The sequence below is a fragment of the Cyprinodon variegatus genome, unplaced genomic scaffold (assembly GCF_000732505.1).
Source record: "Cyprinodon variegatus isolate N-32 unplaced genomic scaffold, C_variegatus-1.0 Scaffold28, whole genome shotgun sequence".
Lineage (NCBI taxonomy): Eukaryota > Metazoa > Chordata > Actinopteri > Cyprinodontiformes > Cyprinodontidae > Cyprinodon > Cyprinodon variegatus.
The window spans coordinates 1,842,329-1,857,719 of record NW_015150481.1 but is presented as its reverse complement, the minus strand read 5'-3'; the positions used below and the strand labels follow the sequence as shown (position 1 = coordinate 1,857,719).

Below are 15,391 nucleotides of genomic sequence, written 5' to 3'. Positions count from 1 at the left end.
TAAAGGTGCAAGTATTACTGTAAGCTTTAATAAAAATGCAAAACAGGGAAACACTGGCGCAAAATAGTGGAATGGATCGTTTCAATCGGCGAAACTGGAAAATACGGACCGGATTTTTTTTTTAAAACTGGATCGGCAGTCTGGATCGGCATTTTACATGCTTTGCCGATATGCATTTTTTTGCCAATATCGGCGTCCCGATCCGATACGTGGATCGGATCGGGACAAGCCTAGTAATTAGTCAGAAAATGCAGCTATGACTTTAATGATAAGAATTTCTGTCAATTTTGCTGGGTCACCCTTCGAAAAATAAATGTCCAATACTATTTTATTTATCATTTTAACACATTTAATGTCAAATTAAATTAATTAAGTCATCTTGGAGAAATAAAATGAAAATGCAGCTCAAAATATACATTTGTAATGATTTGTAAGTCAGAAAATGCAGCTTTATTTTGCAGACAAATTTGCTTTCAAAGATCAAGAATCACGTAACTTACTTGGGTCTGATTTGGAGAAAGTATCCATGTCCAGCAGGTTTCTGTAGGGGCAAAAATGGAAAAACAACTGAAAAACATGCATCCTTGGGTTGCATTGAAACATCAAACTCTGTGTTCACTAAATCGTTATTTGTATTTAAATGCAAAATAAGGGCACTTAAAGTCTATAAATGCCATAACATATTTTATAATTCATTAAGTAAGGCTCAATTAAGCCCAGTTCGACATCAACACAATGCATAAAAATGTTTGTTCTTCTAGAAACAACACAGAGCTGCTGAGCGTCCATTACCATGACATAAAGCAGCAGAATTATTCATTTTAATTTTGTTAAAATGAGTAATTCTGCTAATAATATAGGCTTTCGTTGATTTTAGGGAACAATTTTAAAAGGCAATCAACAGTATTTTACTACATTTATCCATGTTGTCCATCACTCAACGCAGAAAAAGTTGTGAAAGGTCTATATGTATCTGGGGCCATACAAAAAGTAAATGAAGTTAATAGGACATATTCCAGTCTGAAAAAAAATATGTGACTGTAAGAGCTCAAAATAACTGTATATATTAAATAAAAGACAGATGCCCATAAGGGGTAAACTTTCCTGCGGTTCAAGAGATTTTTAACATAACTTAAATTCATAATTGAAAAAGACTAAAGAGATCTGTCTAACAGATCGGGCTTTAGATGCAAAAATAACCTCATCCAACCTATACTGTAATGAAGCAGCAAAAGTGACATAGCTAATGTCTGCATGTCACACGTAAACGAGCCGCTGATTTGTGCTGTGTGACCTATTGCGTTTGTTCTGAGCCATTAATTATCTCTGTACATCTGCTTCTATCTGCATCCCGCTCCGAGCTGACCACTGCTGGCAGTGGAAATTAGTTTAGCGAGAGAAGTCTATATGTGGCACAGGTGCAGTAGAGCGTCCAATCATAAAGGAAAATGGCAGATCTCATGGTTCACAGGCTTTAAGCTTGTACCTCCTCCCACATCATCAAGCCAGCCAAAGCATAACCACCAAACTTTCTATTAAATAGAGAAGTTGTTTTGCAGTACATGGAAATTCTTGATCTTACAGACAGTCAACCCGACATTTGTCACAGTGAAACAGAAACTTGTCACACTCTTGTTCTCTAAAAAATAGTTGTGTTTTTCCTTTTATATAGATCATCAAGCCAAGTTACTTTCATATGAAGACAACCTAACTGATATAAAATAAGGTATTCAATAGATGGCTATATTCATAAAAGTAAATGAGGATATCCAAACCAATCACTCTAAGCCTAATCAATGTTTTTGCTATCTTTGGCAACAACAGCAGCTGTCATCAAGCCCTTTGAATGGTTAGTAATGAATACAATAGTAAGCAATATATCACACTGGGTTTGGTCCACAGTAAGGTTTCAAGTCATCCTCCCTGAAGGGATTTGTTACCTCAATTCGGTTAAAGCCCATGCTTTGACTAGAATCTTCTTAAACCTTTATTTTTTAGCAATTAAGAAGAGGGCAACCGAAATGCTTTGTAACACAATCCAGCAACATATCAAGCAAATATGCTTGACTTAAGGTGGGCATGCACTAGGAATTTTTGCCCTTTCAGGTTGATTCTCCAGTCATGTGAGAATTTTTTGGATTGGGTCAAGTTTTAGCCTCATTGTGCATAGTGGGTCGCATAGTATACAGTGGGTAATGAGGGGCAATTAGCCTCTCGCGAAAACCTCCCAATCAGGAATCGTAAGGTCAAGAGAAATCAGTCATGGGCAAATCCTGCTGTGAGGCAAAGCTACAAGCATCTACAAGCTGATTTACCACAACATGTACAAACAAAGGAATTCTTCTTCCAGACTGAGGAGTACGACAATCGCCATCTCTCAAAACTGAGTCTGACGTGTGCTTTTTGGACATACAGTGTGAGCTTCAGATCCTATCAGAGCCTCGGGTCGTACAGTGTAAGAACATACATCGTGCGCTGTGAACTTTTAAACCCTATAGTTTGAGCTGTAGCTGCGTGTAAAGATTGAAAATATCCTACAGTGCATGCCGGCCTTTAGTGACACACACTAATTTGCAGACAGTCTTCAGAATCTTAGTTGAGAGCATTACTCATAGATGCCTTACACCAGCAAATTTCCACCACTATGTTTGGTGTTTGTATTTTCTTTATCTAAAACACGTCTAATGTAATGGGAGAAACAGTTTGTCTTTTACTGGTCGACCTTGTTGCTTCCCATCTGAATGACTGTCCTCTTTGTTCTCACTGCCATCTATTTGGTTCAGTCAGCAACTTTTGTAAAGTCATTTCTCACAGGGAGACAAACATTTTTCCTATTTAAGAAAGGGTGCGTAAATCCATTTTAATGTGAAGGTATCCTTTATACGTGCACAGCTTTAAAGAGCTATACTATGTTCATTATCAGGGCTTAAAGGAATGATTATTTCCTCAACAAGACTGCAGTTTAACACAGGTCAGTCCCTTATGATGAACATTATTTGAATTCAAAGCACTGGCTCAGCAAATTATGTTTGGATTCAGCTATCAAAACAGAATCTTAATCAGATTTTTTTTTTATGTCAATGGTAAAGACAGAAAACTAATAAAAACCTAATCTAAAGATTTATATGTGGGACTAAAGAAACCAGCAGCCCCTTTAAGAACCGTACAGCAACAAGTCAGAAGAAATAGAAATAAGGATTCCCTTTTTATGGCATGATGATGTTAAATAACAACTTTATATTTCCGCTTTTTGAGGAAATGTTGAGTAGAAATGCTAGTTTCCTAATTAATGTCCCCATTTTTTTTTTTACTTTATACATCTCAACAAATGCCGTTTTTGGAACATTCAAAATATTAATTCAAGGTAGAAAAACTGAAAAACTACCAAAAAAAATTTAATTCTTTGGTCACTGCATTATACATTTAAAAACCATCCATCATTTTGATAACCAATGAGAAAGTCAAGCTAATATGTTTGTTTTTCTGCTCTCAAACTAGAGGTTTAAACACACTCCTACAACCGGTGTCAAAATATAGAAGTTAGCAGGCTTTTTTCTTGAAGTTTTACAGTTTTATTCATCCGTAAAGATTGTTATTTTTTGGTGTTGTTTTACATGCTCAACATGTAATCATTAGTAGAAATGTTATTGAAAAGAAAGAGAAAAAAACAGGCAGGTTTGGTTATTTCAAAGACTGAATAACATTTTAGAGTCAGAAAGATTCCAAATCTTAAGTTTGCTAATGCTTGATTTACACAGTATCCAATATTTAGTTTTTTTATGTTTAAAATACAGAAATGAAGCTCCTCCATTTACACTAGCATTAGATGCTTCCAACTGACAGGTAAATAATCTGGACGTTGGAGTGTCACCACCCATGTAATAAAGTGAGAGTATTTGTTTAGAGACTGGGACTAATGACCCTGTCAGAATTTCCCTGTCTTCTTCTTTTAAGGGGTTATCTGACGTTTCAAAGTGTATGACTGCCCAAAGCACATCACACATGGTGGTACTCCAAATTGGCTCTTGGGCTTCCATTGCGCGTGTGTGTCGTGTGCATGCCTGTGTGCATATTTCTGTATGTGCCAGTGCAACACGTTTTCAGGATTTCCACTTCAGAGGATGATGTGAATGAGTCACGCCGCTGTCTCTCTTCCTTCTCTCTCTCTTTTTCATCCAGGGGCAGGCAGCAGAGAGTGGGAAGCTGAAAGCTGCCGCCTGAGTCACTCAGAGGTCTAGAGGAATGCTGTCAGTGCGTTTCCTTTGGAAAGACACAATTATCTCAGTGTTATACTAGGGTTTGATTTATTCCACTCAACAAACCCTTAGAATATCTGCTGGTCAGCTTTTAATAATCACACTATTTCAATAGACTTATTCCTGTTTGAGATTGCATGTATCTCTAGAGCACTAATGCTCTACAGGCTCTCATTCTTAGCAAATCTCCTACTTTTTTCTACCAAACCCATGGAAAAATAATCATCCACATTATTCTCACATAAAACTATCAATTTCAACGTTTCCTATTCTAGTTCTTCTTTATTTTTTTTATTTAATGATCAGTATCAGAGAAGTCTGGCTTACTTAAAGCCTTAAATACACTTTTTCTTTTGCTGATAAACTGTATACGTGATGACAATGTATGCAATTTTGTTGAAAACTGATTTTGGGTCTAAAATCCCCTTTCTGATGCCCACCTAAGTTTAAAAGGGTTTACTGAATCTGGATTTTGCCACTGGCTTAGCCAGGGGTGTGATGTCATTTAGGAGAACCGGCATCATCAACTGTATCCTGGGAAGCGTTGGTTTGCTAAAGGACTGACAATAAATAATTTTATCTGGTCTTAGGAAAATATATACTGACTTTCCTCACAATAAAGGTTAATTGAAAAAAACTATTTGTATTAAAATTGCATATAAACAAGACTGTATCATCTGTCTACTCTGGTTTTCTCTAGGTTTGAGTCAATCTCTTACCTGACCAACAACCTGTTAGAAAAAAACAAATGTTGTTAATGGGTCACAAAATGTATGACCCATGAAATAAAATTTGAAATGTATTCATATTTGTTTATCAAGGGTGTTTGGTTTGGATATTTATTGAAGGTTCCCACTAGAGCCACCGTATCTCTGAGCCACCTCCAATATTGGGATTACTCTACTCTGCAAGTTTGTGTCGCTGTAAGTGCTAGTATGCGACTGTCTACACTAAGCCAAGCACCTACTTTGGAGCAATTACTTAGACAACTTTTATTGTCATTTTGTTTTGTACAGCTTTTATGACGTTTCCATTACTTTCATGTGCCTATGTATGTCAGTTATTTGGGTCATGTCAACCACAAACGGGCTTAAACTGGAAGGCAACCGGACTTCACTCAGTGTTTTGAAGCACTGTTCTGGCTCACACCAGAGCAAGCTTTAGTTGGAGAGCTGATGAATTTGAGCAGCATGGAGGTCCATCTTCCTGAACACATTCCAAGTCAGATGCAAATCAAACAGCCGACCATTGTTCTTTTGGATTGTTGGAGCCTTTTATTGTGCATGGGCTATGTGATTGGATTTTTGAATCATGCATCAGTTCTGATGCTTAAATACATCAGCACTCAAACTAGAGTTTACTGTGGTACGAGACAGCAGAATTGACTAAGACTCCTAGATAGGTACTAAAACGTCCTTAAAAAAAAAAAACTGAGCAAAATTCCAGTTGTGGTTTCACTTTAATGTTTTTTAAAGCTTCATTTTGACACAAATACAGCCTTATAGCTGTTTTTGGCAGTGTCATATAGAGACTGAAACGTTTGCCTATTCTAATTCATCAATTAACATAACTTTAGTTAGACTAGATGCAGAGCATATTTGAACATCCACTTCAACTCTCTTAGGACCTCTAACAAACTTTGTTTCCAGGACGGCCTTTATTTGGTCCCATCTATCAACCCTGACTAGCTTTTCAGACCAAAAAAAAAAAAAAAACTGCTCCACACCATGATGCTACCACCACCATGTCTCATAATGGAATCGCTGTTCAGGGCAATTTTGAGTTAACAGCATTGAAGGTGAGGTTGAATTAAATGCTGAAAATTCTTTTCAAAAAGTAGATTTTATTCTTTTTTTTTCAGGTTCCAGGACAACGTAAGCAAACATTATGTTGTTCCACCTCTATGTGGCAGATCTAAAGCACAGCCAACTTCTGTTTTGCACACATACGTGAAAATATCTCACTTAAGATACTACCAATAGACAAATGTGACAGTGCAGATCTCACAGTGCTGTCAAGCCATGCCTGCTCCCTCCCTGTGGGGAAACTTTAGTGTTCCCCTGCTGTTCCAACTATACATCTGAACGCCAAACCTGCGACAGCTGTCAGTCATTGCAACAGAAACTGAAAATTTGATCCAAGACTATGCGTACACCCCTATCGCCGTCGTTCATGCTCGCATGAGCAGGTTGCCTTATTTAGCAGACAAACAGGTGCAAATAGACAGTTTGAGACTGGAAGGTTTAAAGCAGGTATGGTGAGGCAGCATCTTCAGCTGATACGAAGCGTCTGTAATTATAGGAAATGCCTGATGGAGATCGACGAGGGGGGTTAAGGTGCTTTGCCTCCCACACACACAAACAGGGTCTATTCTCTGTGCCTTAGCTCACAGGGGGAGAGCTGCACAGGAGAATGAGTATGGAGGCTGTTACCATGTAAACCGCTGACAGCCAATTGGGGCCACTTGACCGAGCTGAGTGACAGATGCTGTATAAGTGCATGTCATTTCTCCCCCAACTTGACAAGCAGGGTACACCATCTGTGCAGAGGTATTTGCAGCCTCACCTTTTTTTCTCCCTTTCCCTTGATCTATTTTCAACTTTCGCTTAGTTATTTTTATTTATCCCTCCTTTGCTTTCAGGTCTGCGTTCCTACTTTTTAATAAGAGAATAAATTCAAAAACGCCCTTTGGACTGGCTCGAGGGGCCAAGTCCCTCACAGTGTGTTACCTTGACAACACAACCGCAACCCCCCCGCGGGACCCTTTCAAGCCTCTCCTTTTCTACAGAAATAAATTGGGTTTTTAGCCCACTGGATGCGGGTGGAGAGAAGAGGACAAGAGGAAATAGATAAAACAGAAAATGTGAGGATTTAGAGTGAACATAAAGCACAATATGATTATCAGAAAAACAGAACATGAAAGGGAAAAGATTGTAAGGGGGAGATTTTGGCAATGAGATTTTACATTATGCTGTATTTAATAAGTGTTTTTACTCACTGCAGTTCTTCCTCCAAACACTTGGGGCAGTGAAGAGAAAACAAGAACCGGACCATGATATTTCAACCAGGACAAGTTTTTGTAACTTTTCGCTTAAATGTTGGTTTTTTTCGCTGTTTCTTTTGCACACAAGATTCAATCTTTAAAAATCAGTCCTATAACATTTCGTCACAGAAATCTGGAAATAAGTCAAATAAGAATTTGGGTAAGTGAGTCAGTTACCACATTTTCATCAAATTTACACAAAAGTATGAAACAAATGATTCATGCCATTCACTCATTCGATCCTTGATGGGGTTTTTAACTAAATTAAAGTATTTCCAAACACTATCATAAACATGACAGTGATCTGTAGTAATGTATAATTTCACAAGGAATAAATGGTTAATACCTATCACCTATCAAAGGGGCTCCCTTGATCTCTATCTGTGCAAATAATAGCAAGAAAAATAATAGGCAGCATTACCATGACTGTAATAATCAATTATCATTTTATATGTATATATTGATGAAAAACTAAACAGGAAAACACAAATTAGTGTACTTCAAACAAAAATTGCTAAAATTGTAGCCATAATGAACAAGGCCTTCATAGTAGCAAACAAAAACCCCATTTACACTACCATTTTGAAACCGTGCCAATAACAGTCTGAGTACGGTAACCGAGATAACTGTTGAGAGTAAATGGAACGTACTAAACTGGACACAACCAAACCGTGCTAAATCTAGTACTAGCTCAACAGCAGGGCTCGGCACAGTTCCGTTGTGTTTCGGGTCTCGGGACCTATCAGCAGACTCTTATTTACAGTCAACTGACTCATTTTGCCGGTTTTCTGGAGTGTTCTGCTTGGCAATTCTAATTCTCCTTAACTGTTCACAACAAAAACTTCTTCTTAGCCTATTAACAATAAATGCCATCAAAAGATCGTGGCGCAACCTGAGATGATGAGACTGAGGCTCTCATTGAAATTTGGGCAGAGAACGATATCCAGGCACACTGAAAAAAACAACTCATAACTTAAAAAATATATTGAAAGTATTTGTGTGCAAATAATTTAAGTAAAATTCGATGCTGCAATATCAAGTGACACTCACTTGAATTGTTTTCAGTGAATCTTACTTTCCATAATACATAACAGTAGTAAAGATATTAAGTATCATTTACTTAATTACATTCAAGTTGTAAGTTTGATTTATTTAAACAGTTTAAGTAAAGTGTACTTGTTTTTCATAGGCACAAACAGCATTTTACTCAAAATATTAAGGCAACACAGAGACAAACAACCATTCACGCACACCCTTAGTCCTAAGGAGAATTTAGAGAGCCAATTAACCTAACAGTCCTGTTTTTGGACCGTGGGAGGAAGCCAGAGTACCCGGAGAGAACCGACGCATGCAGAGGGGGAACATCCAAACTCCATGCAGTAACAGCCTAGGCCGTGAATTGAACCCATAACCTTCTTACTGCAAGGCAGCAGTGCTACCCTCTGAAACGGAGAGTTTCAACATTTGTTACAGAAATATACTCATATGTAAGATCAAGAATATTTAACTGACACAATCTTGCTCAAAACAACTTCTGGGCGGGGGTCAGTACAAAAACAGCAATTTAAACTTTTAGCAGTGGTGCAAAGATTATGTATGCCCCTATTTAAATAAAAAAAATTAAACATATAGCATTAACAGTAAAAGTGCATTATGTTGTACTGCATTAGAATTTGTACCAAAAAAAGATAAGGTTGGTATGACTTGTAAAGGACAAATACACAGTATTTCATATACATCACATCCAACACAGATCTGGTAATATAGTCACGACTCAAATATGCGATAAAAATCTTACAAACCTACACACTGAAACAGAGCAATTTCAACATTTAAACCTGTCGTCCAGACTAGTGGACTTTTAAGAATGCAATTACAACATTAATGAAACAAAATCAACATAATTAAAAATTAACGCCTTAAGCAGTCAAACCATACTCAATAAAGAATAAAATCTCTACTAGATATTTGAATAAACTTATCTGTTATTTTTTTGCCTTATACCTTATTTGGCAAAAAATAAAAAAATACATTAATGACAGGCAACATTCCACTTAAAAAAAGGTTTAATTTTAATTCAGGCTCTCTAGTTTTTACTGAAGCTTAAAAATGCAGATTAAAAATTAAGATGAATACTCTAATAGAGTTTACTGCACCAAAAGGTCACTTTTTTCAGTGCACGAGTTCCTGAATGTACTTAAATTTATGAAGAAGAAAAATGGTATAAAGTTATATAATTTTGTAAATGACCGTAAACCCCTAGCTATTATTATTTTATGTTTATATTATTTATTTGTTTATGTCATTCATTTATTAATTTTTTTACCTTCTATGTCTCGTTTTTCTTAAAGTTATACTTTCACCAACTGTTGTATATCTATTTTTGATGTTTGATTAATTTTGTAATGTTACACGGAATTGCCAATAAAGCAAAAAAAAAAAAAAAAAAGGTTCCTGAATGTTATGGCCGCCGCCATTTTGTGTGCGTAATTCCCGCCTCCTTACGACCTAGCATGGTTCCTCACCTCCTAGGTCGTAAGAACCAAGCTCAGCACAATTAACGGTTTCAGGGGGTAGTGTAAATGGGGCTAAAATAAATTATATTGCATCAAATCCTCTTTTTTATGAAGCAAAAATTACAGTGCAGGGACATAGATATTAACATAAAAAAAATAAAAAACAGCAAATAAAAGTTTTTGTAATTTAGTTAGAGGGGTCAATATATGGAAAAAGTTAGATAAGGAATTAAAAAAATCCAAAAAGGTAGAAGCTTAAAGGTAACAAAGCTTTATGATCTGTGCACTTTTCCTTAGAAATGTCTCTCGTTTTAGGTCGTATACTGTGATGTTGTAAGAAAACTGTTGTAGACTTGTTTGCTTTTCTGGGAACTATGTTAAAATTGTTCAATAAAGTTGGGCAATATACGTATCCGTTTACTTTAGCCTACACCTTTTCGGTCGTTACATGAATTACGACCCTGTTTAAATGTAGATGTGTATTATGTAGTATAAATATTAAAACAATGTAAAAAATATTCAATCATAAAGTATATTTCTGTTTCTTTATACAATGCTAATAACTGTGGCTTCATCTTCTTCTGAAGTTGCTGGTGAGCAGGTCCTCTCTCACAAATAGTCCTCCTAAGTCAGGCTGTTATCCACTTTTTATTACTTTTAAATCCATGGCTGTGATTAAGAACGAGCGAACATCACCTCCAATAGTCACTGAACCAGTTGATCCGTTTTCTGTATTAGACCTCACAGTCACACTATTCTCTCCTTCTATAAACCTCCCAAGTCTTTACAGAGAATCTCTAATATTCTCCAATCCTAACATCACTTGACTTCCTAATATATTACTCTTTTATTTGCAGGTCTATTTTTATCTCCTGCTCTGCCATCCTCTTAGAAGGGAAGGGGTTTTCTCAGTGACAGCCTCAAGCATACAGTCCGGTTTTGTCTTTTGATTTTCTTCTCCCCCCATCCTTTCCTTTTTGCCCCTCCCTCTGACTGTCTCTGTCACTTTGACCGTGACCTGAATAGGCTATGTGCAGAGTACGCCATCTGACTGAACTAGATACGGCTACATGCATGTAGATGCGCAGGGAACCGCGTGGAACGACCAGTGTTCGCTCTGATGGCTTTCCAGTTCAGATCCCTCTGATGCCCATTACCTCAGTGATGCAGATACTTGCAAACATAAAGACACGATGGTTAAGCCTCATCACTTCATCAATTCTTTCTATTCTGCAAGGATTTTAACTGAGTAACAATTTCATTGGTAGTAAAATATATATATTAGCATGCAGACATGCAGTACCAAGCCTGAACAGAATTTCATAGTTGGATTTAAATCCTTTTGCACAATAGTTCACATCTGCTAATGCAATAAAATCAAAGACCACATGAGCAAATTAGTTGTTAAGCTAAAACAGTGAAGATTTGAATATTTTGGCCTTTATAAAAACTTTACGATTGTTGCAATCACAAATATACATTCCTTTTTTAATCTTTGCATCACCATTATCATTATGAGCTCATCCTTGACTTCCTAAAAACCCCTTTGATAGCCAGATTAATATTCAATGAGAAATAAGAGTTTTAAAAGCTTCACAAAAATGTGCAATCAGTCGGTGGAAAAAGGGTCCCAGCGTTCTAGTGCACCTCGCTCTTCTAGCTGGTCCAAATTCACAAGTCGTTTTCCACAATGGCGGTCATACATACAAAACCATCTGGTAAGGTACCAAACAGGAAATATGCATAGTGTAGAGCTGATGTAGATTTGACCAATCAGAGGCCTCCTGTCTGCGGTCACCTACAAGAGGCGGGAGCAAATCTGAGTTAACTGCAACACACACGGAGAAGACCTGGTTTCTGAGTATAAATCAGCCTTTATACATTTTTCTAAGTACACATTTGTGACATTTTTTTTTCAATAAATATTTGCTACTGTAAACACCAGAATGTACTCATTGTGGGACGATAAAGGTATTTTCTATTCTATTATATTCTATGTATGATCTGATTGAATTGTCTCTGTAAAGCATCTCGAGACAACGTGTTGTGAATTAGCACTATATAAATAAACTAAATTGAATTGGATTTGTTTATTGTGTTAGAATTTTGTGAAACAAAATCTTGATCTTTGCAGTGTAATGGACTAAAAATGTTTCCTGAGAGGCAAGAATACTTTTAAAACCTCAAATAGTTGGGTCTCCTTACAAAGCGTCAGTTATTAAAAATACCCATAGAAACATGAAAGGTGATTCCCAACCTGTCATTTTTTACTATATGTCTTCTTTGTAAAATTAAATCTACCGTACTAAAAAAAAATAAAAATTTTATTTTGGCTATTACAAGGGTGGTTATAATTATAGGCTTAGCTCAATAATTAACCATAATCAACAATCAAAATGAAATATGATCTTAAATGTAAATTAAGGAGGTTTGCAACCAAAACTCTTAATGTAATTTGTATTAAATATCATGGAAAAGCAAGCTATAAAACGCATAGATTTTTACCCTAAATGTGTAACTAAATGGGATCGGAGGAGGATCCTTGTTTTATGAATCAATAATAAACTTGCAACTTTTTTATGGTATTTTAAGGGTGGTGCTGAATACGGTGACAGAGTTGCCTTTAAAGACAATTTCAGCTAAAAAAAAAAAAGACCCTTCTCCTCAGAAACTCTAGCTTGTTCTTAAGGTGAAGGTTGGGCTACCTGTTATCTTCGATCCATTTTGGGTGCTCAAGGGGAAGACATCAATGAGAAGTCATAGTGAGAAAGATGTCTGGTTTATGAACCTTAGGATTTGTTTTTTAGCACATGGCGCCATTTTATTGCTGTCTCTAAGCCACGACCTTCGCTGTCCACTAAACAGGTTGAGGAATTTAGTGGAATCTTTGGGGAAGTCATTTCCTGTAAGTCTGATGCCATTGTTTAACCAGAAGGCCAAGTGGGCTTGACGTCTTGTTTAGCATTAACAAAAGGATGAAGTCGATGATGCAGTGAGCTATAGTTAGAGCCCTTGCCTCTCAGTATTAAAAGGAGTTAGACAACTTCCTTTAAAATCTATTTGGTATATCCTAATTGAAGGAGAATCTCAGGTACACCTAGAAGTTGTAAACTACTGGATTTTCTCGGAGAGTTTAGACTTTCCTCATGGAGCTATTACATTTATAACCAATCTCGCATAAGTAGAGGATGGTGAATAGATAGTCGGCTGGAAATATTCAATAAAGCCAGGAAAAATACCATTAGCTATTCCTAAAATCTGACTTTTTTCTTTGAAAAATGTAACAGGTTTTACTGTGTCATACTACAAAAACTAAACACCAAAAATTGTGTTTTAGTTATCATTTTAATGTCTTCTGAAGCAGTTGTCTCCACTACTGTATAATCCTCTTTGTGCTTCAACGTGTGCATGTTGTCAATAGGTACCTAATCAAATTGCTACAAGTTGCTACAACCCCAATTACCCTTCTTTGTTTTCCCTCTTACTTTCTTCCCCCGAGGCACTTTTTTTTTCCAGTTTCGTTTTTCCTTGATCTATCTCACCTTATTCATTCGATATGCAACTTGAGGAAAAAACACTTGATTCCACATCCCCTGTATCTTCCTCTGCAAACACACACACATCGAAGCGGAGCATCAGCAGCTTGTGTGCACTCCCTGCTTCTCTAGAGGGCCTGCCCTAATTCCTCCTGACAGGGGCTGGGAGAGCCAAGAGAACATCTCTGTACACAGACTCAGGCACGTGGGAACACATACGCTGGAATATGCCATGGCGCTGTCCATTTAGGCACAATCATGGGCGACGTAAGAATTGTCAGTCAGGGCCGAGGCGTGGCGATGCATCTGAGCCAGAGGCATTCTACCTTAATTGCCTTTGTCACTGCTTTCGGGCAGCTCAGACTGACTTGCAGAGTCTCACTGCCATCAACACGTGTCACTGGTATGAGCATAAGAGCTAAATAAAGACATGTATTCGCATTTTTACCAAGCACAACAGCCTAAAAGCATAACTGTGTAACCCTACATGCAGGTCTGTGCATCGGTTTCCATCTTTTAATCCTTTTCTTCGTTTCACCCATGCTTGTGGCCTTCTCAGACTGTTATCAACAGGAGGCTCGGAGTACATGTGGAAGAAAATACAGACACATGCTTGGTTGTGCAGAAGCCAGGAGCTCCTGCATGACAGAGCGAGAGACAGGAAGAGAGACAGCATCCCTGGAGGAGTTAATGCAGACTCTCCGTTTTGTGACCACACTGGAGATGACAAGATTAGGCCTGCCACTGTCTGCGTCTTCCGCTAATGTTGCTCTGCATATGGCTGTGAAGTTGATTCCTGAACAACAATTCCCTTTTTTTAATAAATCCAAGTGTGTTGCAGTAAAACAAAGCTCACTGTAAAAGAAATGATATGTTCTTGACCTGCATAGAGGCGTAGACACACTTTGATTTCCCATTCAAGAAGTAAAACAGGAGAAATCTAAGATGGTAGAATTCATTGAACGATGTTTCGGTTGTTTGTTAAGGTTTTTTTGTGCCTTTTCATCTTACAACAGACAATGGACATCTGAGCAAAAGCAAAATGTCAGAGCTTCAACTGTGAATGTATTTTTAACATCTATGTGTGCATCTAATGCTGGAAATGTCATCGGTTGTCCAGTTGAAAAGACGCACAGTGCCACAAAAGTGTGAATTGTATACGTGCATATGTAGTGTGTCATGTAGGCAGCAGGCTGCATGCACTCCTTGGGTTGAGTTTTCCCCTGAGGCATCCTGCTAATGTACATCTTTGCAAATTCTGGATATTTATGGGGTAATTGATCCTCTGGTGGTACTCTAAGGAGAAATTTACATCCTCAAGTGTTGAGTAAGGCTTATTTGTTTCTCAGATTGCTATAAAGCTAAATTTAATTACCCATGAACTCTGCAAGTCAGGTCTTTATGGAAGAGCAAGAAGAAAGCCAATGTTGGAAGAAAGTGATGAGAAGTCCTTTTAACCACATAAGGGGAGTAGATCAAGCAAACCTTAAAGGGCAGATTAGACTTCTGCAATCGCATCAAATCGCTTGAGTCTGGTTTTATCAGTTTTGATGGTATGCTTCTGCAACGTTGGTCTGGAATTTTAAGGGATGCACAGCAGCTTCCCACCAAAGCAAAAGGGGGAGCCTATTCAAGAACTCACGAGAACTTCGACGGATTGTACTTCTGAACCTCCTTGATTAACCTTTTGTCATGAATGTACATTGTACTTGTTCCCGGGGTTTTTTTTTTAAATGTTGCAACCCGGCATTGAATCGAGAAGGACGACCACACACACAGCCGGAAAGTCATACCAAGGACGAATCACAGAAGCTTTTCGTCTGCGCACTTCCGCTTGAGGTCTGTGCGGGTTTGCGACCGTCCGAAATGTAGTCAGGATTTTTTTGAGGTGCGGGATGATGGTTACACAACCTCTGCGCAGAGACAGATTTGACAGTTGCAGAGGCTATGCGTCAGAAGCATAAATTTACCTTAAGACTTTATGCAGTTGCAACAGATTGTTTACTGGGCACCGCTGCTCCAGTATTGGACACTGTGAGA

The 15,391-nt window shown here is 37.7% G+C and overlaps 1 protein-coding gene across 1 annotated transcript in view; it reads right to left on the bottom strand.

The window, feature by feature from the left end:
- LOC107099168 (copine-8-like) overlaps nt 1-15,391 on the bottom strand; it is a 104,334-nt gene that overhangs the window by 73,556 nt on the left and 15,387 nt on the right. The window contains exon 2 of the mRNA XM_015397191.1: nt 501-541. Coding sequence (XP_015252677.1) covers nt 501-541 — 41 coding nt within the window. The remainder of the gene's footprint in view (nt 1-500; nt 542-15,391) is intronic.